We start from the raw sequence: 27,297 nt of genomic DNA, 5'->3' as shown, positions 1-27,297 counted from the left end.
TGCAAAGAGTGAGCTGTGGAATATGTGAGGGATAATTTTAAAAATACCTCTGGAAAATATCCACAGAGACTACCCTATATCTGAAAAATGGCGTGCTATCCTCCCCTTCCTGTACACTTAAAGCGTAGAGTTTCCCGAGGGTTGGCATGAATGCCAGGCAAGCTAATATAGTTATTGGGCTTCACACAGTTTAATGGAGGAGCATCATGTTCACACTCAGACATGGATAATACTGGAAATGTATGTTGTGTAAATTCAAATACAATTTAAATTCTGACTTGCATCTCTCTGTACTGTATTCGCACTCATCTGCCATCATGCTAGTGTTCTTGGGCCCACGTGCAGCCAGCTATGACTGACAGCTCGCTCTCCCTATTAGTTTCTCGCCATGCATACATGCACACGCAACATGGCCTGTGAGAGGAGGGAACAGCTCAAACAGTCATGTGTGCGAGTTGGTGAGAGAGGGAAGTGAGCAAGCCTGCCATCCCTGCTGCTGCACTGGGAGCTGAACTGAGGGGAATCCCAAAAAGACTGAGGGGAGGTGCTGCTGTGGCTGCCACGCAGTGACGGGGGCTAGGCAGGCAGGCAGCAATTCACCTGGCCAGAAATACCCCCTTTGCTGTGCAGGGACTGCCTCCAAGAGGGCTCTAGTCTGTCCCTCGCCCCCATACTGCAGTCCCTTTTATCTTCAATTATATATCTCCTTTAGGGTTGCCAGGTTGAAGGCCTGAGACTGATCCTGTATCTTTAGGACAGCGTTACCCAACCTTTTTCAACCCAATGCCCCTTTGCAAAATCTTTTTGTGCCAAACGCCCCCCTCAGATTAAGTATATGCCAATGCTTCCTATTCTTCCCTTAAAATATGAGTAATGCATAAAAGGTATTTTCAATTATTATTACTGATTGTTTTTATCATGCCTTTTTATTGCACTTAGATCACACATTGAATTCTTAGTACAATTTATTAATATACATACATAGTTATAGTTATAGAAAAGTAAATAAAATGAGATTTATTATAAAATACTAGCGTGATCCTTGAGCTTGATGAGTTTTGGCTAACTTCACAATATCTGGAGTATATTTGGATAGTAATAGTCTTACACTGTGTTACTTAACAAACTCATTCAGTTTACCGGCATTGTTTCGTTAAACAAGTTCATTTAAATATCACAGAAACAACGGGTAGCGAGTGTGTCCCATTCCTGAAGAAAACCAGTGAATAACTGACTGTCTGCATCACCTGTTTGCACATGGCACTCATCTGTTGAAAGAATGCGCCCTCCACCAGCTTATCTTTTTTTTTCAATTAATTTTTATTCAAATTTTCAAAACCAAAACAATACAAAAAGAAAAAACACAAATCAATAACTAATACAATAGAAAAATAAAAAAAATAAAATAAAAATATTGACTTCCGATTTGTCGTAGTTCAGCTATAAATCTATAATATATAACAAGCCTGTCTCCTAATAGATTATAAAATCACCTTCCTCCAGCGGTTATCTTAATTGGTCTCAAATCTCATTAACCTCATATCATTTTATTCTTCCACAAAAAGTCAAAGAGAGATTTCCAATCCTTGAGATATATGTCCATCAATTTTTTTTCTAGATAAACATGTCAATTAATCCAACTCATCAAGTCTATTAAGTCCAGTAATTTCAAATCGCTCTTCTTCCATTATCCGTATTGGTTCCATCTTCCATCTTTACGCACCCAATAATCTTGCTGTCATAGTCATATAATAAGAGTCTGATAGGAATTTCCTTTATCACAGATATTTTCTTGCCATCAATTTCGAACGTATCACTGAAGTATTGTTGCAAAGCCGCATCTCTGTTCTTCTTTTTTACATGATACACTAGCACATCTCTTGAAGATTTTTCCATTGACACAAAACAGGGATTAATTCTGTTAACTTTCTCCATTTCAAGTTCCATCAAATCCTTCCAGTCCAGGAATTTTTTTGAACCGATAATATCTTTATCTCCAATCTCTTCAATTCCTTCAGGGACAGCGCTGAGTTCCAAACCGTAATATTTGTCTCCAGGATCCATCACAGCCAGGAAATCCAAATCTTTTTCCATGTCCATATTTAATCCAATCTCCATAGTTTGAACCTTGCCTTTAATTTCTCTTTCATCCTTTTTTGGTTTTCCAGATCTATCTTTAATCTCCTTTTTCATAGAATCCTGAATTTCTTTCAGCTCCTGTCTCATTTTGTCAAATTCAATTCTCAACACTTGACTATTATTTCTCAGTTCTTGTTTTATTGACTTAATCCTATTCATTATTTTCTGAAACATGTCTAAAGATAAAGTCCCTTCTTGTACATCCATGATCTTCTTAATTGTCATTCTTAAAGCCAAAGGAACAAAACTCCTTCAATTTTCAATGTCCCAAGCAAAGAGCAGTTTATTTCTTTATCCAGTTACAAAGGAGTTAATCTTTCAAACCAACTGGCATCACACTCTAGACAGCCCTTATCTCTTATATGCCCAGAAGTGCGAAAACAGCTTTAGTTCACAGCGTCCAAATAATTAGTAGCAAAAAGAATGAGCAGATTCGTCAAAAAAAAAGTAGATCAGAAAAAATAGTCCCAGACATATATTACACAAAAATCTTATAAATCAAAAAGATTTTTCTTTCCTCTTCCAATCAGAAACCCCTCATCCATTGTAATCTTTATAATGCTATTTTCCATGTCAGCTTTTTGCAATAAAAAAAAGATAGGCTATTTTTATTTTCTTCCCCCTTAGTTCCGTGAGTAAAAGAGAAGGAAAGTTTTGGCTCACCCAGGTTTTCTTAATTGCTGTTCTTTGACAAATCTCTTTAGCTGCATAGATACGAAAGTAATAAGCGTAGACAGGAGGATGCTTGCCAGTTAGTCCATTTTCTTTAAAGAAAAAAAAAATGGGTCACTTGTTCAGCTGAGCTAGCTATAAATCCTCGCTCCGTCCGAGCTGCTGGAAGACCTTCTTTCACAGATAATTCTGATGAATTCCAGTCTCCAACAATCACAACAAAGCTGTGTGGGAAATCTCACGTTTCTTCCTTATCTGGAAGAAATTATCCCCAGTCAAAAAAGACCCTTCTAACTGGATTTAAAGCTGAAAAAGTTTCATCCAAGACGGAGGCCCATCTCAGAGGCTGCACAGGCGGAAGGATCCTCCTGGGAAGTCCCCTCCACCAGCTTATCAAACACTCTCTCGTGATTGGTTCCAACATCCCTCAAGACAGCATCGGAACATTACCTAGTGCCGGGGCGTGGCTAATATCCCCATTCCTTGATATGACACTGGCCGCTACTCAGAATTTCTTTACTAAAGAGCACACAATATTTATAGTGTTATTTCCATGAATTGAGACTATTAAATGGGGACAAAACAGTTTAAAAATTAATGATTTGTGTATTAAATAAAATAAAACTTAAATGCTTCAACTGTCGCATCAGACCGCCAAATGTCAATGCCCCCTAATGAACCCAAACGCCCCCCTACAGTTTGTAGTCATGCCAACGCCCCCCTGAAAGGCTGTAACGCCCCCCAGGGGGGCTCTACCACCCACGTTGGGAATCGCTGCTTTAGGAGAAGAGAAAGTTAGCCAAGTGCAGGTGTTCTTGCAACCCTGTAATGGGAAAAACCACAAGGGGAAATTCTCTCTTCCCCCTCCACAACTTTTAAAGATACAGAAGACCTCTTGGAGGCCGGGCTGGCACAGCCTAGGCTAATAGCAGCAAACCAGACAAATGAGTCATTTTTTATTATTATATTTATATCCTGCCTTTTTTCCTCCAAGGAACCCAAAGTGGCTTACATGTTTCTCCTCTTCCTCCTCTCTATTTTATCCTCACAACAACCCTGTGAGGTAGGTTAGGCTGAGAGTCAGTGACTGGCCCAAAATCACCCGGTGAGCTTCATGGCCAAGTAGGGGCTACAACCTGGACTTCCCAAGCTTCCATCCAACCACTACACCACACTGACTCCACATGCGCGACAGGCCCACGGTCCTCAATGCAATGCCTAAAGGCACCGGTGTACTCACAGGGACCTACCAGAGTGCTCTGCTCATCACACCAGTTTTTCTTAACTCTCCCTGACATTTTCTTGGGCCGTGCACCATTATGATTGGCCACAGAATCAGAAATGGACAATACCAGCAGAGTGAAGAGAGGGAATAGTTTTAATTGGTCCAATGAAGAGAACAGTTGTAATTGGATGGGACCAGCGGAGAGAAGAGAAAAAATAGTTCTTAACATTCTGCGGTGAAATATAGCTGTGGTGTTTTTAAAAAATATTTTACGCAGTGGGGTGGTAGTAAAAAATGAGGAACTCATACCTTAATAAAATAAAAGTGAGTGCCAGCACAAAATGGCTACCATGGGCAGCAAAAAAATGCTGAAACTCCATACCAGTGAGTTCCATCACAAAAACAAAAAAACTCACAGATTATTAAAATCATACTTACTTTTGTTTCCAGGTGAGGGGGGAAATGATGCTGACACAAGGTGCTGTGAGGAGGAGGCTGCAGGGAGGGCCTCAGATAAACATTCTGCTGTGGGGCCTCTCAGTGTCTTAAACAGGGTTTTTCATTAGGGTAGTAGTTCCCAAACTTTTGTTTTTCCATTGACCATCTGAAAATTGCTGAAGGTCTTAGCAGACTACTTAATGATTTTCCTGCCTGCTGCAGCAATCATAATGTGCTGCACTAGGTGCTGTATGATTTTAATTGCATTTTCATTGCCTTTATTTCTTATAAATTATATTTTATTCTATTAGTTCCATTTTTAATATGATGGCTGTGCCATCTCAGTTTTCAGCCACAAATACACAGTGGACCACCTGAATGAAACTCATGGACCACTGATGCTTCACGGATCACAGATTGAGAACCCCTGCATGAGGGGATCCTGAGCTATTTGAAGGAAGGGGGGAAGTGACACATTAAACAATAAAATGATTGCCACTGTGCAGTCACTTATTTATGATATAGAGGGTTGTCCAACCAAGCTATGGGGGAAAATGCAAAGAACACAAAGCACCACCCTTGATTTATATAAAAGTGCTGCATATTTTTGTGAAATTCTCCTTCGATATAGTTCTCATATTAAGAGGGGGTCTTGGGCCCTTTTTATTTTGCACCAACCCCTTTTATTGTTTTTAGTAGGAGGGGAATAACTTTGCTAACATTGGTATGGCTTGTGCATTTCCTGAAGAGTAGCCCTAAAACACACCCACACAATTCCCACACCATATAGAATAGCAGAATCGCTGAAATTCCTAATTTATTGGTATGGTTGCTTCCCACGCCCTTCCTGTCAAGAATAGCTAAGTTTGGTCGAGTTAAAATGGCTCAACCAGAAGGAATTCTGGGGGGCTTTGTTGCAAAGCCAGGATACTCTGTGCTGGGGAAACCCAAGTGTTTTAGTGCAAGACAGCTGCAAATTGCTAATGTCAAGAAGATGCAGCGGAGTCCTATCTGTTATCTCTTATCTGCTTCCTAAGATCAAAGTCAGGAGTTTGGTTATCCAGATCAAGGACCGCTTAGTGTGACCATCTAGCTGTCCTTATCTTCAAAGAAGGTTATCACGGAAGGGGCGCCTAGCGTGGTTAATTGGCCCCCTCCCTGTTGACACCCAAAACCTTATAAAATGAAGGATGATCCTTCAGTTACTTGTTCCCTATTCCATCTACCTTCACTAGCCTGAAGAGGCTTGTAAGCCACTGGGAACCAGGCTTTCAATTTGAAGTGAGTATTAAGATAGGCTAAAGTTAGCTTTTGTTATTTTCTATTTGTCTCTTTTAATCTCTCACAATGTATCTCTTGCCCAGCCCAGTTGTGGGTAATTGGTTTTAAAGGAAAGTAATGCTGCCCTCTTTTTTATATGTACCTTTCTTTTCTTTTAAACAAACTACCTTTTCTTAAGGGTGTGTATTGCTTGGAGTTAGTGACCCTAAATTCAGTCCTTGACCACACGCTACTGACTACTGTTGATTAATTTAGGTTAATGCTCCAGAGCAAGGAGTTTAACAATAGATCTGCTCTAGGATTTCAGATAGTGCTCTGAGTTTCCCCTTACTCAGAGTGAGGACAATTTAAAGGGGATGAGGGCAGTCTACCTTCTAGGGTTGGTGTTAGATATAAACTAACCATGGGAAAGTGAGTGTTGCCTGGGAAGCAGCAGCCCAGGGAACAGGGACTGTTCTTGGAAGCAAAGACACCCCCTTGGGGTTGCTGAGGTCAAAGGACCTCAGGGGGCAATCTTTGAGACTCCCCACTTGCTTTTTGCTGTGAGGCTCCGCCCCCTCTGGCACTGTCACCCCCTCCCCTATTGGAATTCAGCAAAGCTTCACAGCAGTTGCAACAAAAACAGTCTGTTAAGACCACTGGTGAAGGTGGTGATGGTGGGGGAACGATTAAAGGTTGATTTACTTTTAGCATACAGAGCCATCTCGGAGTGAGAGCTCAGGATGGCAGTTCTTACACATGGATGGAGAGCAAAGGTGAGTGAAATTTGGTGAAGGAGGAGGAAGAGAATCAATAAACAAACAAGGTAGCTTCCTCAGTTATGAAAGAGTGAGCCAGTGAGGGGAACACAAGGATTACTTTTTTGTCTATCACATACTGTTCAAATAACTAAACACAAGCTATCTCCCATTCCTGCCCATTAAATATTAGGTAGGCGCCATCTCTGTTATCTTTTCGCCCCCTACTGAAGACCTTCCTCTTTCAACAAGCCTTTTAAGTAGAGACCTTATCCCAGTCTGTGTCTGTGCTGGAATTGCTTTTTAAGATGCTTTTCAAGCTGTTTTAAAGATGTTTTAAAAGATGTTTTGTTTTGATATGTTTTGAAGTCTTTTGTTTTTAAGATGTTTTGAACTGCTTTTGGTGTTTTTGTTTGCCACCCTGGTCTTCTTTTGGAAGGAAGGGCAGGACATAAATTTAATTAATAACAACAACATCCCCCACCCTCATTTTCTCACAACCTCGTCCCAGATTTGGATTCTTTTGCATGCAAATCCTACCTTTCAGTATAGAAAACCCATTTCTTAGAGCCAACCCAAACATCCATGAAAGTCTTGTGCCACCTTCCTGAGCTGCATTACTTACGTGCCTACCAAAGGGCAGGACTGGGTGGGAGTGCCCCAAAGAAGAACCATGCGAAGAAGCCCCTTCAGCCCTTCTCACCTCACTCTGTCCACCAACAAGCCTGCTGGGATGTGGTGTCCCCCCACGGCGGAGAGATGTCTGAAGCAGGGATCCTCCTCTAGGCACTTCTCTCTCCACGCGATAAGAGAGAAGGGCAAGGGCCAGTAGTGTAGTGGCAAATTCAGAAGTGCAAAGTCCCTTCATGATCATCACAGCTGTGGCCCATCCCTTTTGCTGCTGGGTTGAGAACGAGATCCTTGTTAATGCCTTCTCCCACAACAACAGATGTCCCTAGGAGCCAATCAGCATGAAAGTGGAGTGTTGGCTATTGAGAAGAGTCTTCTCAGCGGCTGGCTCACCTCTTTTCACTCTGATTAGCAGCAAGCAGCAGGAAAGGGCAAGGAAGCATGTTGGAAGACTCTTCTCAGGGGCTAACAGGCTCCCCTTTCATGCTGATCGGCTTGTAGGATGCTGGAAACATAGGAAACCTTACTCCCAAAAAAGCAAGGGGTCTAAGACCCCCTGAGACACTGGGCGACTACACCCCTGGCAAGGGCTACCCTCAGACGGAAGAAAACCTCTCCGAGGATTCCCCGCCTGAGAGCGGAGGAAGTAGCGAGGAGAAGGAAGCGTGGCCGAGCGTGGCAGGAGCTCCGCTCGCAGTCGCTGGGAGGCGGCAGCGGAACCGGACCCTCCCCGCCGCCAGCCGCTCGGCTCGCTCACTCGCCTTTTGCTGGGCGTCGGTCGGCGAGACTTTTCCTGGGTGGGGAAGGGGCGCGATGGCGAAGGCACCGCCCGGCGAAGGCTCTTTCCGCGTGTTGGGCCCGTCCCTGCCGCACAGTCGTCTTTGGCCCTACAACGCCCACCAGAGCCTCCTGGCTTACACGCTGGCGCGCCTGAAGGACGACGAGCTGCGGGCGTTCAAGGGCCGGCTCCTCGCGGAGAAGGGCGCCTCCCGGATCCCCGAGGCGCTGCTGGAGGAAGTGGACGCTTGGGCCCTCGGCCACCTGCTGGTCAGTTACTACGGCGAGGGTCGCGCCGTGGAGGTGACGGCCGAGGGGCTGAAAGCCGTCGGCTGCAAGCTCCAGGCGGAGGCGCTCCTCCGCCGCGCCAGGCAAGGTAAGGACCTCGGACAGGGAAGCCCTTGCTTGAGCCTGAGCATCTCCTCGTAAGAAAATGTTGGACGGAGCGGAGGAGGTGGCGAGGCTTCTTTCCCCGGGGCAAGGCCATCAAAAACGTTTGCTGCCATCTGAGCGCCTGTTGACAAAATTGAGGAAGGACTCGGAAAGCGAAAGCGAAAGCCTCTCATCCTATATATAGTTACTCCTCTGTGCTCATCCTCTCTCTCCCATTATTCCATCTATTGTATCATTTCAACAGGGAAAATAAACGGAAAGACTAAAACTATTCATCATCAGTGATTTATCCCTTTCACTCTTTTATTCTTTATTTTGAAGAAGACTTTTATTTCTTTCCCTTTTGTTGCAAGTTATGTTGGAAAATGAAAATAACTTCCTTCAAGGGTTTTCATGGTAAGCTGTATTCAGAGGGGGTTTACCATTGCCTTCCTCTGAGGCTGAGAGGCAGTGACTGGCCCAAGATCACCCAGTGAGCTTCATGGCTGTGTGGGGAGTTGAACCCTGGTCCCAGGTCATAGTCCAACACCTTAACCAGTACACACGACCATATAAATACAGCTCTCTCTTTGTTGTTGTTATTATGTGCCTTCAAGTCGATTACGACTTATGGCGACCCTATGAAGCAGTGACCTCCAAGAACATCTGTCATGAACCACCCTGTTCAGGTCTTGTAAGTTCAGGTCTGTGGCTTCCTTTATGGAATCAATCTATCTCTTGTTTGGCCTTCCTCTTTTTCTACTCCCTTCTGTTTTTCCCAGCATTATTGTCTTTTCTAGTGAACCATATCTTCGCATTATGTGTCCAAAGTATGTAACCTCAGTTTCATCATTTTAGCTTCTAGTGACGGTTCTGGTTTAATTTGTTCTGACACCCAATTATTTGTCTTTTTTGCAGTCCATGGTATGCGCAAAGCTCTCCTCCCAACACCACATTTCAAAGGAGTTGATTTTTCTCTTACCTACTCTTTTTGCTGTCCAACTTTCACATCCATACATAGAGATCAGGAATACCATGGTCAATGATCCTGACTTTAGTGTTCAGTGATACATCTTTGCGTTTGGGAACCTTTTCAAGTTTTCTCATAGCTGCCCTCCCCAGTCCTAGTCACCTACTGATTTCGTGACTATTGTCTCCATTTTGGTTAATGACTGTGCCGAGGTATTGATAATCCTTGACAAGTTCAATGTCCTCTTGTTAACTTTAAAGTTACATAAATCTTCTGTTGTCATTACTTTAGTCTTTTTGATGTTCAGCTGTAGTCCTGCTTTTGTGCTTTCCTCTTTAACTTTCATCAGCATTAGTTTCAAATCATTACTGGTTTCTGCTAGTATGGTATTATCTGCATATCTTAAATTATTGATATTTCTCCCTCCAATTTTCACACCTCCATCTTGATCCAATCCTGCTTTCCATATGATATGTTCTGCGTATAGATTAAACAAGAAAATATACCCCTGTCTCACATCCTTTCTGATTGGGAACCGATTGGTTTCTCCATATCCTGTCCTTACAGTAGCCTCTTGTCCAGAGTATAGGTTGCGCATGCTGTGGCACCCTCATTTCTTTTAAAGCATTCCATAGTTTTTCATGATCTACACAGTCAAAGGCTTTGCTGTAATCTATAAAGCACAGGGTGATTTTCTTCTGAAATTCCTTGGTCCGTTCCATTATCCAACATATATTTGCGATATGCTGTCTGGTACCTCTTCCCTTTCTAAATCCAGCTTGGACGTCTGGCATTTCTCGCTCCATATATGGTAAGAGCCTTTGTTGTAGAATCTTGTGCATTACTTTACTTGCATGAGATATTAAGGCAATAGTTTGATAATTACTGCATTCCCTGGGATCCCCTTTGTTTGGAATTGGGATGTATATGGAACGCTTCCAGTCTGTGGGCCATTGTTTAGTTTTCCATATTTCTTGACAGATTTTTGTCAAAATTTGGACAGATTCAGTCTCAGTAGCTTGTAGATCTGTTCCTGGTGATTTGTTTCTTCCAAGTATTTTAAGAGCAGCTTTCATCTCACATTCTAAAATTTCTGGTTCTTCATCATACTGTTCCTCCATGAATGAATCTGTCATACTTGCATCTTTTTTATAGAGTTCTTCAGTATATTGCTTTCATCTTCCTTTTATTTCATCTCGGGCAGTCAGTGTGTTCCCCTGTTGATTATTCAACATTCCTACTCTTGGTTTAAATTTCCCTTTCATTCTACACAGAAGTAAGCCTCACAAAATTCAATGGGACTTACTCTTAGGTAAGCATATATAAAATTGCTGAACCTTCTATTGGTGCAAACACTAAACACTAGGGCTGTGCAACCAATTTGTCCGAAACATGAATCACAAATCAAATCAGGCCAATTTCTACCGATCTGTGCTGAATTGGATCAAGGCAGGTACAAATTGCTACAGAGCAGGTTTAGTGGACCTGAATCGATTTGTAGCAGATTGTGCCATGCTGAACTAAAACATTGTTTCTGTAAAGCCAGTCAGGCTGTTTACCCACAACATTTTATTCCAGAATCAGTGTAGACTGGGTACTAGTTTTTTCTATATAGTCCAGATACAATCTAAATCTAAGGCATATTTTTGCCCCTGAAAAGCGCTTCTTGAAAAATTAGTTTTATTCCAAAAATAAAAGCTCATTGCAGATTGATTCTGCATTACCCCACAGTGTGTCCATCTGAAAACAAGATAAAAACAGATGTAGGCAGTCCTAGCAATGGGGGGGTCTATCCACATGCCCAATGACATTGTGGGTGGGCATATATAAAGAATGCATTCACAACGTATTTCTTCACTCACCTGGGGCATGTGCAAGGAGGAAAAGGCACAGATAAAATAATCAAGGAGAGGGTTTTCAAATGTGTATCAAGTAATCAAACCTACCCTTGTGGATAGCAGAACTGAATAAATAAATCTAGATTGAAAAGAGCATGTTGGGGATGAACTTGAACAATTCTGGATTGAGAAAAACTACATTTTTATGGAACAAAAATGAGTTAGTGTGTACACAGCCTCAAACTGTTACAATTCTTAATTACAACACCATATAAGGAAAATACCAGGGTGGTGGGAGGGGGAGCTGGACTTTGCTCACTGAGAGCTCTAGCTTCCAGTCCAGCGCTAGAATCTCACCCAGCACTCTCCAGCTGCAGTGCTTGGGGGAAGGATGGTAAAGGCTTAAAATGCAGGAAGCTCCACTGCCTTCCCTCTTTTGTAAGTTCTGCTCTTAGAAAGAGTTTGGTTAGCATTTGTTAAGTTTGTGTTTTGTTTCCTTCAGAGTATCCTTCTCAGCCTTATACCTGTTTTCCCCCCCATCATTTCCTAATCATTTGTTGATAAGAGGAAAGATCCTCTGGTTCAAAAACAGAAAGCAGAGAGTAGGAATAAACAGTTCTCTCGGTGGAGGGATCTAGAAAGTGGAGTTCCCCAAGGACTGATATTTCAACCTGTGCTTCTAATTAATTAATTAAAATTTCTTACCTGCCCTTCATCATAAAGTCCCCACGGCAGGCTACAACAATATAAAAATACAATATTTAAATAATTAAAATAATTTACAATTGGGTGAATGATTAGAATAGGGTAATCTAATGTTAGGGTGAGCAGTGAAGTAGCCAAGTTTGTTGATGATACATAATTGTTCAAGGTGATTAAAACAAAAAGGAATTTTGTCTCCAAAAGGATCTCTTCAAACTGGTCGGATGGGTGATAAAATGGCAAATGCAATTCACTGTAAACAAGCGTGAAGTGATGCATGTTGGGGCAAAAACCCCCCTCTAAATTCACATATATGTTCATGGGATCTGAATTGGCAGTGACTGACCAGCAATGAGATCTTGGAGGTGTAGTGGACATCTTGATGAAGTTGTCGACCCAGGATGCAGCAGCTGTGAAAAAGGCAAATTCCATGCTAGGTATGATTAGGAAAGGAATTGAAAATAAATCTGTTCATCTAATAATGCCATTATATAGATGTATGGTATGATCACACTTGAAATACTGTATACGTTTCTGTCAATCTCATCTCAAAAAGGATATTGTAGAGCAGAAAAGTTTCAGGAAGGGCAACCAAAATGCTGAAGGGACTGGAGCAACTTCCTCAAGGATATTTTAGCTTCTTTCTTCATTCCCACAGCAGCCATGTGGGAAAAGACTCTCTTTATTTTACAGACTTACATTTATTTATTTATTATTTATTATTTGATTTATATCCCGCCCTTCCTCCCATCAGGAGCCCAGATACATAAGTATCTAGTCCCTATTCCTGGCCACTTAATGCTACTGTCAGAATCTCTCCTATTTGCAGTGACAGCACAGAGGAGAAGGACGGCAAGCACTGCAGATTCTGGGGACGGTGTCGTGTGTTTGTGGTGTCCCAGTGAGGTAAGGGGCTGGACTCATTCTGATTGGGATTAGCCACCCACAGGAAAGAGATATACATTGATGCTCTTAAGGTGGGTTTCAATTTCTGGCTCGCTGTGCAGAGCAATTGTTCTTATTTAGACATGTTAATGATTTTGTTATTCAAAACATGTTACTATGGAAGGCAGCTTCCAGACAGGTAGCTCCTACACTACTGGAGATCTCCCAGGTGAGAGACTGGAAGAGGAAAAGAAAGTTCCCAAGGGAGAGCTGGAAGGGTCTTTTATTTTCTGTGGGGGCACGCCTTTTGTATAGAGAATAGATTATATCCTTGTATATTATTTCTGTATTTTATATACCCTGCTTCTGATTTTCCCCTCCCTTATTTCTGTGGGAAGTGGGGCAAGAGCAGCTCCTATTTGGATTCTTTTGCATTTCAGAAGGAAGATAGAGTTAGGATCCTTCAGCTGGCTAGGCTTGCCTACCTTTTCCTGTGCTCTTCTGTACCTAATTTCCTTTCATTGTAAACATTCTCAGCGAAGCTGACCTGTCCTTCCTTCCTCTTTACTACTTCTTCCAGTGTCCAAGGAGAGAGGAGACATCTTTGTCTTTGTTCTCTCTCCTGAACCAGGAGGACAGTGCCCAAATCTGGGCATTGCACCTCCAGCTTAGTTAGTTAGTTAGGAAAGGCATACTTAGTTCTAACTATAGAGACTATGTATTTCTATAAAGAAAGTACAGTAGGGCCCCGCTTATACGGCGGGTTAGGGACCAGGCCCCCGCCGTAAAGCGGAAATCACCATAAAGTGGAACCCATTGAATATAATGGGTCGCGTCGCGTGAAAATGACGCAAAAATGCTGCAAAATGGCAAAATCGGCTTTAAAACGGGGAATTTCCCCTGATTGAAAGCCGCCGTAAAGCGGAACGCCGTAAAGCAGGACCCTACTGTAGCTTTTCTTATTTTACTTACTCTTATGTCTCAGTATTTAAATGCAGGTTCAAAGCCTGCTTCTTCGATAAATACATACAGTGGCACATGCAGCTCAGAATGCTGAATTGCTCTGCATATCCACAACAATTTCTTAGGTTGTTGATATATGTGTATTGTGTTTTTCAGTTGTATCTGAGATAAATAGAAAATAACTTGCATTGAGAGATTCTGTATTTTATTCTGTATTTCTAATTATTATAATTGCTTTAATTTTTGTATGGTATAGATACTATGTTAAGCATTGACATACTGTATATTTGTTCTGTGTTGCAAATCACTCTGGGGTCCCTTGTCAAAGGGTGTTATATAAATTTAGTAAATAAATAATTACACTAATAAATAATTGCGCTTGTGCTGTGAGCTACAAGCATCCTTGCTATTGACGTTCCAGACTATCACGTTATGATTCCAGTACAGGATGGATACATCGTACCTCACTTTCATTTTATGTGGGGTCTACACTGTGTTGACATCTATTTTGAAATATTGACTAATATTCCATTAGAGTCTAACCTTTTTTTTAAAGTCTATACTTTAAAAACAACAACAGACACTGCCTGTCATCTATACTTCATACTCCAGAAATCAATGCAGGACAGGTTACCAGGCAAAAACAAAGATGGAATAAAGCTGTTGTAGATGAGCCATTAGTGTAGTTGAGGGGTGGAATTTCAGTAGTGCTCCTTAGTGTAGGAATTGAGGTAGTGCGAGAAGATAGGAATATCCATATTTTCAGATGGAGTCAGCAGTATGGCATCATTATTAATGGTTACTGTTTTGTTATAGGATCTTCCAGAAAAAATCAGACCAGATGTGGTTTGGGACTCTCAAAGCCATGAAATCTACAGGTGAGTAAATAGAACTTTTTACACTTTCTACCTTCAGTGAATGTTTTCAACACTGAACTGTCTACTGAGGATTCTGAGGAAGGTTCTATGGAATGCATTCCGTTCATGTGGGTCTCACAGTCATCACATCTGATAAAACACATCCAGCTTACACCTGTGGCTGCACGTTACAGCGGACGATCAACTTGTGTGGTGGGCAAATTCGCTTTCAGAGAAGTTTATCCACCATTACTGATCTCCTTGTTGAAGATAAGGAAATCTGAATCCTCCCCATGCTCACTGGACTTGAGTGGTTTCAAGAACTTCTAAGGATCATTCATACCACCATAGTTTAATTCCCAACAACGGCATTTAAAAGTGATTTTTTTTCTGGTACAAATAGAAACCCTTCTTACTTCCTGGGCAGACTTGTAGCCAAAGTGGCAAAGTGCTGAATGTACAGTGTGATGCTTGACCAAGAGATTCTCTTTCCTAAAAGCTTCACCTCTTTATCTGGCCACTGTGTAGCAAGGATCCTCTACAGTGGGAGCCCAGAGCCTTCATTGGCATTTTCAGGTTATCAGGCAAGCATGTGGGCCCTGCATTAGTAGTGACATGAGCTAAGAGTTCTCTGCAAAAACAGAACAGCAGAGGAAGCTGTATTGATCACTTGTTCAACCCCCTTTCATCTTTCTCTTTGTTGCGTTCAGATTATGCTCCCTTAAGGCTGGTTCCTTCCATTGCTGTTACACTGATCTCATATTTGAGGTGATAGCAGATGTAACCATAACATACCACTTTGATTCATGGTCTAAGCACCGGCATGGATGGGATGCATGGAAGTTGTTTGTCGCTGGCCCTTTGCTCAACATCCAAGCGGATCCCGTCGAGGCTGTGGCAGCCGTTCACTTCCCTCACTTCCTGTGTCTTGCAGGTACGGTAAGAAAAGCTTCTAAGGGTATAACCATAATATCAGAAATCCTTAACAAGAATAACTACCATGTCACTGTGCAGTTCCTTAACTGATGTAACAAAAATGCTATGGGGCCAGCAATGCAGGTTCAGTGTACCTGCATGAAACAGAAAAGAAGAAGCAGGAAGGCTTGGCTTCTAAATCCAGGCTCATACTTCCTCACTTGTAACATACTTGTCCTCCTTCAACCATCCTGATTCTGAAAAATGCATGGCAATCAATCAGCATGAAATGATCTCCAGTGTGCACCTCAGAAGTGTTTGCACACAGCTCTTCTCAAGGCAAAAGTATTCCGTAAAAGTCCATTTTTCACAGTTCCTGTTTTTTGGGTCCTGTCTTTGGTAAATCCCTGTCCTTGGTTTATATTTTGGGGATGATGTGGAGAACCTCTTGTGGCATTGTACCAATTGTAAAAGTGATGATTTGATTTAGGTTACCTGTGTTTTAACCTCTTTGTAATAACCTATGGTTTATGCAAATAAAAAAGTATGCTACTACCTCTTGCGGCACCTTAAAGACCGACACATCTATTAGGGCATAAGGTTTTTGGATTACAGTCCACTGTATGAAATCCACTGTATGAAATGTAATGCATGGAATGATTATGTATGTTGAAAGTGGGGCAAGAGCAACTCCTGTTTGGGGTCTTGTGTTTGCATTCCAGAAGGAAGATAGGGTCCTCCAGCAGGCTAGGCTTGCCCACCTCTACGTGTGCTGTTCTCTGCCTAACTTCCTTCCTTGTAAACCTCCTTGTAAACTGATAAGCTCAGGGAAGCTGACCTGCCCCTCCTTCCTTTTGTCATTCTTTTTTCTTCGACTGTCCAATGAGAGAGGAGACATCTTTGTCTTTACTCTCTCTCCTGAGCCATGAGGGCAATACCCAAGTCTGGGCATTGCGCCTCCAACTTAGTTAGTTAGAACCAGTGAACCAGTGGTGAGACTCTGTATACGGCAGTGTTCCTAAGCACTGAGGTCAGAGGTAAGTGAAAAACAGATAGTGACAATTCAATTAGAAGTACGAAAATGTATGCAAAATAAGCAGAGTGACCCTTTAGAACCATTAAGTGTGTGTTTTGTGTAATACAGAGTAGCTACCAGCTATCAAAGGCCATTAAAAAGCAACCAAGCTGTGCATAAAGGCCATTGAGATTGATAGCTCTTCACTCAAAGCACCATGAGGCATTCCCATTAACAGAGTATTATGGACCTCCTTCAGAGATGGATGAACTAAACATTTTAACGATTATATAGCCTCCACGCCCACTGCCCTAACAAAGCTGCCTATTATTGAACAACGTTCCATCTGTGTTCCTTCTTTTGACAGGTGAAGACAGATCCCGAGTCCACCTTGCACATTTTGTGGAAGAGGGGGTGAGTCTGGATGTGCCAGACAGAGTGGGGCCATTTCATGCTGTGTTGAGAAACCCCAAGTTCTCTCTCCGTGGAGTGGTTTTCAAAAAGTCATGGTTCAAGCGAAAGATAAAAGTCCACTCAGTGGCACTGCTGTATCAAGTGCTTCAAATCCCAACCCAAAAATTCCACCTGTACCTCCTCCCCAATGACTCTTCTCTAAGAAAGGTAACTGGGAATCTCTGACTCTGCTAAAATGATATAGATTTGCAGGGTGATTAGTTTGATCAAGCTAGCCCTGATACAAGAGCTGATACACAAACTTATACATTAGGGTACAGATGGCCTGCTTTACTGAAGTTCTAGTAAATGCGAAACCACCAGTGGAGAGAATATTAGCAGTTGACTTCCTCCACCACATTACTTTGCTTTCCACCAGCAGTGAAGTTTATTAAAAAATGACCTTTCCAATATCAAAATAAACCTCTTTCATTTGTTGGCAGTCTCATTGTCAGAAGTGAATGCCTTGTCTGTTTCTCTAGACAACAGTGTTGTCTCTGAATTGTGTAAACAAAATATTTTTATACTAGGATTTGAAGCATGTTGGCTTGGAAGTCTTCACTGAAATTAATGGGGAGTCATTCAGAATAAATGTACTTAGCAATGAGTAAATTCCCCTTAGTTCAATTTGGAATTGACTTGGCAGTTCATGGTCTTCCTTGCAAGTCTCAAAAGTGACCCTGTTTGCCTTTCCCAGATTGTCCATGAGAAGGAAGTGAAGTGCCCTTCGTGGAAGGTGGAAAAACCCTCTGCAATCCCAAAGCCTCTGATGATCGGCTCTCGCTTTTTTTTGCGGAAGTTAGATGATGTCACAGTCTGCCCCAAGGTGAGACCAGAAATGATGAAAAAGAGCCTGTGAGATATCAGAAGAGGAAAACTAAGCCAGGGAGAACTTCAGCCTCTTGTTGGCTTCCTTTGAATGGTAGGCTGTGGGCTAAGCAACTTTCACACATACATTGCTTTCCCTCAGGAGCTGGAGCTTCAATACCTGGATGCAGACATGGAGCAGCAGTACCTTGAACTTTATGCTGAGCAGGTACATGACAAGTTCAACCTCAACCTGGTCGAAAAGAGCAAGGATGAACTTGTCTGGGAGGCCTATGTGAGACGAGGTGAGGTTTGACTGAGGGAGGACCACAAGGCTGGACCATAGCTTGGGAGGCAAGATGGGAAAGGACATCCCAACTACATCCCCTGTCTCACTGCCTCTTTCCTCTTCTATTTCAGAAGAACTGCAATCTTCTGCACAAGGTCAGTAGGAATGATGGAATGGCCTTCCCATAAATGTTCACCTGATAGCAGCTTTATCATCTTTTCCATGGCCAGGTGAAGATCTTTCAATTCACCAAGGCCCCTTAAGCAACTTATATTTTATACTCTGGGCCTCTAGGTTTTAAATTGAGTTTTAAATTGTGTTTTCGAATGTGTATGAGAGTTTTTAAAAATAATTTGTTATGATTCTATTTGCTGTATTTTAATGTTTTTGGTTGTTTTTCACTTTGTGGTGCTCAGAGAATATTTGTTATGGGATGGCTATATAAGTGTAGTAATAAATCAATCAATTAGTGAGATGGAATCCTATGACCAAGTCTTCTCCCAAGGGCAGTGACCTCATGAGTAAAGTTCTCATGGATTTACAAACCAGATAGTCAGTGAGATGGCCTGTTTCTTTCTTTCTCTGTGTAGTTGTGTGTAAGAGAGAGGAGACAAAAATGACTGTGTCCAGTGAGGCTGATTCATTAGGGCAAGTGGGAACCTTTCCCATCAAGCTTCGTCTGCTTTCAGCCAACCCTCGCCAGCCTGCCTCCTTACTTAAAACTGGTTCTAGGGGATGGCACTGGCTGTCAGCCTCCTCCTTCCTTAGTCTCAGTATTACCCTTGCAGAATGCAACAGGCAGAAGGATGGAGACAAAACCAGAATTAATTGGTTCCACCTATCATAGACTCTGGCTCCCGAAGCCATTTGCTCTGGCGCCACCTACTGTTGGCCTCCCTCCCTTCTGTTCTACTAATCATTATGAGCACCAACCTCCAATGTGTGCATCTGGTTTTTGAGTCTCTAGAATGGTATGAGAAGACCAGCTATGTATGGAAACATTTATCTCAAATCCTTTTTCCTTGAAGGAGACAAGTCTGTCCCAGGACCAGGTTGCTCTGTCTATGGTTCCCTTTAATGCTATGTCTTGATTCCTGGACAGCAGGGCTATCCCTGGTGGGGTGATAGTGAATAGTGATGACCACCCTGGGCCCCATGCTTGCAGGGAGTGGGCATGCCAGTGGTTGCCTGGCTGTCCCTGATATGTCCTGTCCACCTGGCAAGGTTGACCATGCCCTCTCTTCCAAGAGCAAAGCAGTAGGGGGAGAGGGGGATGCTTGCTAGTGATGCCACCAGTAAAGCAGCAGCAAAACAAGCAAAAAAAATATATTTATTTAAATACTGCGTCAAATTGATGCATCAATCTGTAAGTGGGTGGGGGATCAAGAGATGGTACAGCTGCTGAAGTGGCCGAACAATAGAAATAATAAGTAAGCTGGCAGGAAGAAGGAGGAGAGGACACCTCTGCTGCTGCCGCCGCCACCACCACCACCACCATGTAGAGCAGGAGGGGTGGCAGAAAGGTAGCAGGGGGCAGATGAAGGCTCTTGGGGAAGGCACAAACTGCCTTACCTCCATCTCCATGGACAGCACTTATCTAAGTGGCAATTGTCCTTTAGCCACCTACAAAGTCCTATTTTTTTTCCAGTGGGTAACGTGAGTGTACCCCATCATGAGCTCAATAGAGGAAGGATGAGGTGGTGATGATGATGTATTTCAGACTCTGGGATTTAAACAGAAGCCCACGTGAGGGAAAATAAGCTGAATCTAATGATGCAACTAGAAGTATGAGACTTGGGTATTATTATTATTTATTTATTTACAATCATAGACCCATATTTAAGAACAGTACACAATATATATAAACAGAAAGGAAAATACAGTACGAACAGCAAAAATTAAGTATATGTATGAGAAATGCATTTCTGCTGAGCCGCATAAACAAACTTGGCAACTTGGAAAGTGATTTCTTTATCAGAACCAGATAGTCGATAAACAATGGAAGCTTCAGGCGACTTATGGGAAGCTCTTAGCAATATATCATTAATTTTATTTATTTATTTGTTTTATTTGTTTCATTTATAAACCGCCCATAGCGAGTGGCTCTCTGGGCGGTGTACAAAAAGGTTAAAATACAGAATATCACAATAAAATCAACTACCAACAGTAAACATAAGCAGCAAACAAAAAAAAATAAAAAATTTAAAGTTATAACATTAAACGCTTAAAATGCCTGGGAGCATAGCCAGGTCTTAACCTGGCGCCGAAAAGATAGAAGCGTCGGCACCAGGTGTACTTCGGGGAGGCTGTTCCACAGTTCGGGGGCCACTACAGAAAAGGCCCTAGATCGAGTAACTGTCCTCCGGGCTTCCCGATGGGTTGGTACCCGGAGGAGGGCCTTAGATGCTGAGCGAAGTGACCGGGTCGGTTCATAGCGGGAGAGGCGTTCCACAAGATATTGCGGTCCCACGCCATGTAAGGCTTTATAGGTCAAAACCAGCACCTTGAATCTGGCTCGGAAACAAATGGGTAGCCAGTGCAAACGGGCCAGAACAGGTGTTATATGCGCAAACCGATTGGTCCTTGTCAACAGCCTGGCTGCTGCGTTTTGCACTAGCTGAAGCTTCCGAACTGTCTTCAAGGGCAGCCCTACGTAGAGCGCATTACAGTAATCCAACCTAGAAGTTACCAGAGCATGAACAACTGAGGCGAGGTCATCCCTGTCCAGATAGGGGCGTAGCTGGGCTACCAACCGAAGGTGGTAGAACGCATTCCTTGCCACCGAGGCCACTTGCGCCTCAAGAGACAAGGAAGGATCGAAAAGAACCCTGAGACTACGAACCTGTTCCTTCAAGGGGAGTGTAACCCCATCTAGAACAGGGTAAACATCCACCATCTGGGCAGGGAAGGCATTCACCAACAGTGTCTCAGTCTTGTCTGGATTGAGTCTCAGTTTATTAGCTCTCATCCAGTCCATTATCGCGGTCAGGCAGTGATTCAGCACATCCACAGACTCACCTGTAGAAGATGAAAAGGAGAAATAGAGCTCCATGTCATCAGCGTACTGGTGGCAACGCACTCCAAAACTCCTGATGACGGCACCCAGAGGCTGCATGTAGATGTTAAAAAGCATGGGGGACAAAACCGACCCCTGAGGGACTCCACAATGGAGAGTCCAAGGTGTCGAGCAATGTTCCCCAAGTACTACCTTCTGGCGATTAAGATACTTACAGCGAATCTGAGAATACAAGGGGCAAGATTAAAAAGCTGTGCTGAAGGGTTTCAATACCAATACCACAAGGGCAGACACGCTGCTCATAGGGAACCCCCCTGAACCTCCCTTCCAGAACCGCAGAGTATAAAGAGTTAAACCTAGCTTTAGAGAATGCTAGGCGAAATTTGGGGATTGTAAGCAAATCTAAATAGGAACTAAATTTTCCAGGGAGAAAGTTTAATTTCAAATACAATGGGGAACATGTTTTAGAAGCTAGGGAGATTGTAGTTTGATAATCAATATCCTTAATTCGTGAGCGTATTATGGCTAGAGCATCGCTTGGAGAATGAGATAGTAAATATTCCTTCGAAAGACCCATTTGTAATAGTTTCATTTCCAATTTATGGTTCCATTTAGATGACCAATTATCATTCCAAAATAAAAATAGAAGACCAGACGAGATATTAGTTGATATTTTGACCCAATAATTTACAGTCGCCAGCCGAGCTTGGCTTTCCATTGAACTAAACCCACATTCTAATCTAAGCGCCGCCGAGGGTGCACATCTGGGGACACCTATCAAGCGTCGTAAGAAAAAGGAAAGAACTGCTTCAACTGTGTGGTCCATAGAGTGGATCCAAATTGGAGCTCCATATAGAATTTAGGGAATGATTTTATTTTTAAATATCTGGATGACCACAGGAATAAATTGTCCCCCTCTATAGTAAAAATAACGAATCAGACTGTTTAGGGAATTCTTAATTCTCCTTAACATCATTCTTATATGAAAAGACCAATTCATTGAAGAGTGGAAGGTGATGCCAAGATATTTATAGTGGGCTACTTGTTCAATTGGATGTTCATTGACTATCCAAACTGGGGTGATTATTCGCTTGGAGAACACTAAAATTTTCGTTTTATCAACATTTATAATTAGGTAGTTCTCTGTACAATAGGACATAAACGCCCTTAGTGTACGTTTTAGGCCAACCTTCGATAACGAGAGAATCACAGCAACATCAGCATAAAGTAACAAAGGACATCTTTCATCCGCAATCTGGGGTGTGTGGAAATCATGAGAAAGGCAACGTTCGTTCAGGTCATTTAAAAATAGATTGAAAAGGAGAGGGGCAAGTATACAGCCCTGTCTCACCCCTGTGGACGTGGGAATGGAATTGGTTAACCCACCCTCTTTTCCATGTAGGGCAGGTCTGTTGGTGCAGGTGGTACATCAAAAATAAAAGTCTTTTGTCAATAGAAGTTTTAGATAGTTTAGACCACAAAATATCCCGGGGGATCGAGTCGAATGCAGCCTTTAAATCAATAAAGGCGGCATATAAACCATTGCCCTTCTGTTTGCTGTACTTTTCCGCAAGATGTTGTAAAATAAGGCAGTGATCTAAAACAGATGAACCTTTTCTAAATCCTGCCTGTTCCTTACCAAGAATATTTTGATCAACCATCCAATTCTGGAGCTTTACTTTCAAGTAAGACGCATATAGTTTGGCAATTACTGATAAAAGACTGATGGGATGGTAGTTAGAGGGATCCTCTCTATCCCCTTTTTTAAAAATGGGGATGACTATTGCTTCTTGCCAAGATGACGGGAAAAGACCCGATTCATTGAGTCTGGTAAAAAATTTTGCAAGTATCGGGGCCCACCAGTCTGGGAAATTTTTTAGAAGTTCAGGAGGAATATTGTCTGACCCAGGCGCTTTACCTGTTTTCAGCCCGGCGATCAAATTCTTAATTTCGATTGGACTCACGGGCAGCCAGGGCGTAAGCGAAGAGGGCTCCGGGGGAAGGAATGCAGTAGTGACCTTAGAACAGTCGTTATTATATAGGGTCATAAAGTAACATTCCCAAGTATGGGAAGAGATGTTACAAATGACCGGTCGTGAAGGTCTAAAAGCATTTGAGATTATTGACCAATTTTTTAAAAAAATTTTGGTCCTCGACGCTCGAATGAGACTATTCCATTCCTCTTTCTCTGCTAGGTTCTTTTTAATAGCTAAAGTTGCCTTGTATCTTCTTTTAATTAAATAGTACACTGGAGGGAGATGGACCAGTTGTTGTTGGCGATATTGTAAATAAACATGCAATAGCTGACGTTTAAGTAATAAGCATTCTTTATCAAACCATTTGGGGCCTCTATTCCTACGTGCCTTGGGGTCAGCAAACGCAAAACTCATTATATTGTTAAACATATAAATTAAAGAAGCATATACATTAAAAAGTGCATCTAAAGTTCATTAAATGCCTCCTGGTGACCAAAGCTTTTGGAGATTGTAAAAAAACTTCTATCCTAGAGGCTAACGAGGACGTCCAAGTGAATCTCTTATATTGAGAATTAGAATGATTTACTGTGAGATTAAAATTGGAAGTTAAACGAAACCTCGCAGGTATACGGCATGAAAGACAGAGGGGTAGGTGATCATTATTTAGTTTAGTACCGATAGCGTATTTTTCCATCAGGGTCAGTATTTTGTGAGATATTAGCACATAATCGATTACGCTGCTTCCCATCTTGGATATAAACGTATATTCTGCATAGTCATCAACCTGTTCAAGACCATTTAAAATGGTCAGATGATGAGAGGCTACAAAACATGCTAGACAAATCCCTCCAGTATTAATTTTTGAATCTTTCGATTTCCTGGGAAAAGGGAAAGCAGAGTGGTCACAGTCCTCACCACGCCATAATTTAGAGGCGAGCAAAGCGTTGTTATAGGGACCTATTCTTGCGTTAAAGTCACCCATTATTATCAGATGTGCATGAGGATGGGCCATTTCTAGATCTAATACGTATTGATCTAACTCCTCCCAACGGTGTTCTATGGAGATATGCGCCTACATAGGAGACATATATACATTAATAAGGAGTAAAGAAAACGCCTCAAAGGATATTAGAGCTGCCATCACGAAGAAATCCAGGGGTTGTAGATATGATATTTGAATATCCAAGGAGGTGGAAAAGAAAATCGCCATACCCCCTTTTGCTCTGCCTTTCGTTGGAGGTAACGCTGGGAGATATGCAGTAGAAAAGCCGTTTAAATAGGGTTTATAGGTGATCCAAGTCTCTTGAAGAAGGATGATATCATAGCTCGAAAGATAAGTGATCCATTCTTGGTCAGTTGACTTAGCGTTCCATCCTGCAATGTTCCATGAAAGTAAATGTAAAGGGCGATTAGGTGTAGAGACAGACTTGAAAGCCTTTGGGGATGAGAAGAAAGCAGTAGAAATAATAGGGGGTACGCAATTAAGAGTTGCATGAGGTTGTCAATTTAGTTCCATTATTTGGTTTAAGGAACCTGCAGCATCGCTAAAAATCATACCATTATTGATACGAAGGAGCTGCTTTGTATTATAGTCAGTTATGGGAGCTAACGATTTCGTTTTCCCCGACGGAGATCCAAGTTCATTAGGGTACAAGAATCTTGATCTAACCCATTCCTCACCTGCTTGTAAAGGAGTGTTTACTTTATGATTCCTTATACAGCCAACAAGAGTGTTTTGCTGAGGGCATTCTGATTTTGAGGCTTTGGTAGAGGTCGACGTTTCTACTGTAATTTTGGCCGGAGATGACGTTCTAAGTCGATGTATCAAATGTAGAAGCCTGTTGATTAACGACACTCTTTCGGACTCAGGTAATGAGGAGTATAGTTCCGCAAGCTGAGTTTCCTCAGGTTCCAATTCCTGAGATAATGTCCCTGGAGATTGTAGGTAATCCCCCTTCTCATAATGGTTAGTTGCTGTGGAAATACGCTCACACACAGGTGGTGAGTAAACAGTATTACTTGTTTTGATAACTGGAGATAAGAAACTGCAATGCACGGGTTGCCTAAAAGGTATATCCAGAGGAGTAGGAGGAGACAAATCTAAATAAAATCTTTGCACAGAGAAACCCATTTTGCCCAGGGAAATCCTTGAGTGAAGGATTTGATTTGCTACATCACGGGAGTGGCAGGTAATAATCACACGCCATTCGTAAGAGGTAAAAGGTAGAATTTTCATAGATCTTATAAAACTGATACGTCTGGGGGCACACATGGCTTTACCAATACAGACATCCAAAAAGGGGATACTAGGTATCAAGTAACACCGCTCATTAACTATAGACTTATAAGAGATAGCCAGTTTATCGGTTTGCAGAACTAGTTTCGACGGAGACAGTAGATTACAATTAGAATAATAATTGGATATCTTTGGAGGAGGCTGGAAGCCACACGTGGGCAGGGCGATAGTCTCTCCCTCCTCATTCTGGGGGTTGAAGGCCCGAGTGTTCAGATTCACATGAGAAGAAACGGAATTTACGTTACAGCAATTTCTCCTGTTTGACGTGGACGTTTGTTTTACAGAGGTCGTCGGCTTTTGAGGGTCCAGCAATTTAAACGGGCTTATAATTCATCTTAGTAGAGAAGTCCATTTGGGGTTTTTTGATGTTTTTAGATTTCTTAACGTGTACTGAAATGGATGAGTTTCTCCTGGATCTTTTCTTATGGTTATACTTTCCTGAATAGTTGGAGGAGTTGTTCAGACCTCCCTGGGGTATAGAAGTAAAAGATCGGAACGCCTGTACCAATGTGATGAGTAATTGGTTAGTTTCCGAAATATAAGTTTTAATAAGTTTTAGTTCATCTAGCAGTAATGTCTGCTCTGTCCGTACAAAGTCCTGAGCTGGGAGAGACTGCTCCTTCCTTCTATCAGAGGATGATGTCGTGTGCCCCCTAGATAGATGAAAGGAGTCAATAGTTAAAAAAGTTGAGGGAGGTGTTTCATTACAAGAGTTCAGTGAATTATTAAATCCAGCATCCTGTAGTTCCTCTGCAAGATTTTTGGCAATGGGAGGGTTCATAGAGGATTTAACCGAGAGTGGGTGTTCTAGCGTCCAGTCATGTGAGTTAATTGGCGGAGTATTTGGTTGAACTCTTAAAGGGGACTGCAGGGTTGCAAGGGATGAGTCATGAACAGATGGAAAAAAGCTTGTGATTTTAGATTGTGTAGTTCTTGCCATACGATCATCCTCTGAAAGAACTCCCTGCAGCTGTGAGTTACTCCTTGTCATTACCATTTGAAGCATCACAGCACAAAAACGAAGAAATAAGAGTTTATCAACCCCTATAAAAGTTCAGGGAGTAGCTTCAAGTATATACAGCTCGAGGATGTGGACAAGGTGCTTGGACAGGTGCGGGCGACCACTTCTGCTCTGGACCCTTGCCCCTCGTGGCTAATAAAAGCTAGCAGGAATGGAACAGCCGGCTGGGCCAAGGAGATGATCAATGCCTCTTTACGAGAGGGAGTGGTACCACCCTGCCTGAAACAGGCGGTGGTGAGACCGCTCCTAAAAAAACCCTCCTTGGACCCTGACAACCTTGACAACTATAGACCGGTAGCAAATGTTCCATTCCTGGGCAAGGTTCTAGAGCGTGTGGTCGCTCGCCAGCTCCAGGCTCTCTTGGATGAAACTGATTATCTGGATCCATTTCAATCGGGCTTTCGGCCGGGGTTTGGTACAGAAACAGCCTTGGTCACTCTGTATGATGACCTCTGTCGGGAGAAAGACAGAGGGAGTGTAACTCTGTTGGTTCTCCTTGATCTCTCGGCGGCTTTTGATATCATCGACCATGGTATCCTTCTGGGGCGACTTGCGGACTTAGGAGTCGGAGGCACTACTTGGCAGTGGCTGCGTTCCTATCTTGGGAGTCGTCTCCAGAAGGTGATGCTTGGGGAGCACTACTCGAGTCCCTGGGTACTCCAATATGGGGTCCTGCAGGGTTCAGTTCTGTCCCCCATGCTCTGTATGAAGCCGCTGGGTGAGGTCATTAGGAGATTTGGAGTGCGTTTCCAGCAATATGCTGATGATACGCAGCTCTACTTCTCCTTTTCATCTTCTTCAGGTGAGGCTGTCAATGTACTAAACCACTGCCTGGCCGCGATAATGGACTGGATGAGAGCTAATAAACTGAGACTCAATCCTGACAAGACTGAGATGCTGTTGGTGGGGGGGCTCTCTGCCCAGATGGTTGATGTCCGACCTGCCCTAGATGGGGTTACACTCCCCCTAAAGGAGCAGGTCCGTAGTTTGGGGGTCTTATTAGATCCGCTCCTGTCACTGGAG

General features: G+C 42.6%; 1 protein-coding gene across 1 annotated transcript in view; it reads left to right on the top strand.

Annotated features, from left to right (window-relative positions):
- The window catches only part of LOC133367497 (uncharacterized), a 73,186-nt gene that overhangs the window by 22,250 nt on the left and 23,639 nt on the right, over positions 1-27,297 (top strand). The window contains exons 11-18 of the mRNA XM_061591593.1: positions 7,645-8,275; positions 12,611-12,687; positions 14,446-14,507; positions 15,197-15,420; positions 16,784-17,037; positions 17,567-17,695; positions 17,840-17,981; positions 18,097-18,120. Of these exons, the coding sequence (XP_061447577.1) occupies positions 7,645-8,275; positions 12,611-12,687; positions 14,446-14,507; positions 15,197-15,420; positions 16,784-17,037; positions 17,567-17,695; positions 17,840-17,981; positions 18,097-18,120 (1,543 nt within the window). The remainder of the gene's footprint in view (positions 1-7,644; positions 8,276-12,610; positions 12,688-14,445; positions 14,508-15,196; positions 15,421-16,783; positions 17,038-17,566; positions 17,696-17,839; positions 17,982-18,096; positions 18,121-27,297) is intronic.

Source organism: Rhineura floridana, chromosome 11 (assembly GCF_030035675.1).
Source record: "Rhineura floridana isolate rRhiFlo1 chromosome 11, rRhiFlo1.hap2, whole genome shotgun sequence".
Taxonomy (NCBI): Eukaryota; Metazoa; Chordata; class Lepidosauria; order Squamata; family Rhineuridae; genus Rhineura; species Rhineura floridana.
Note: the sequence above shows the minus strand (reverse complement) of the source record. Positions and strands in the feature narration are given on the sequence as shown.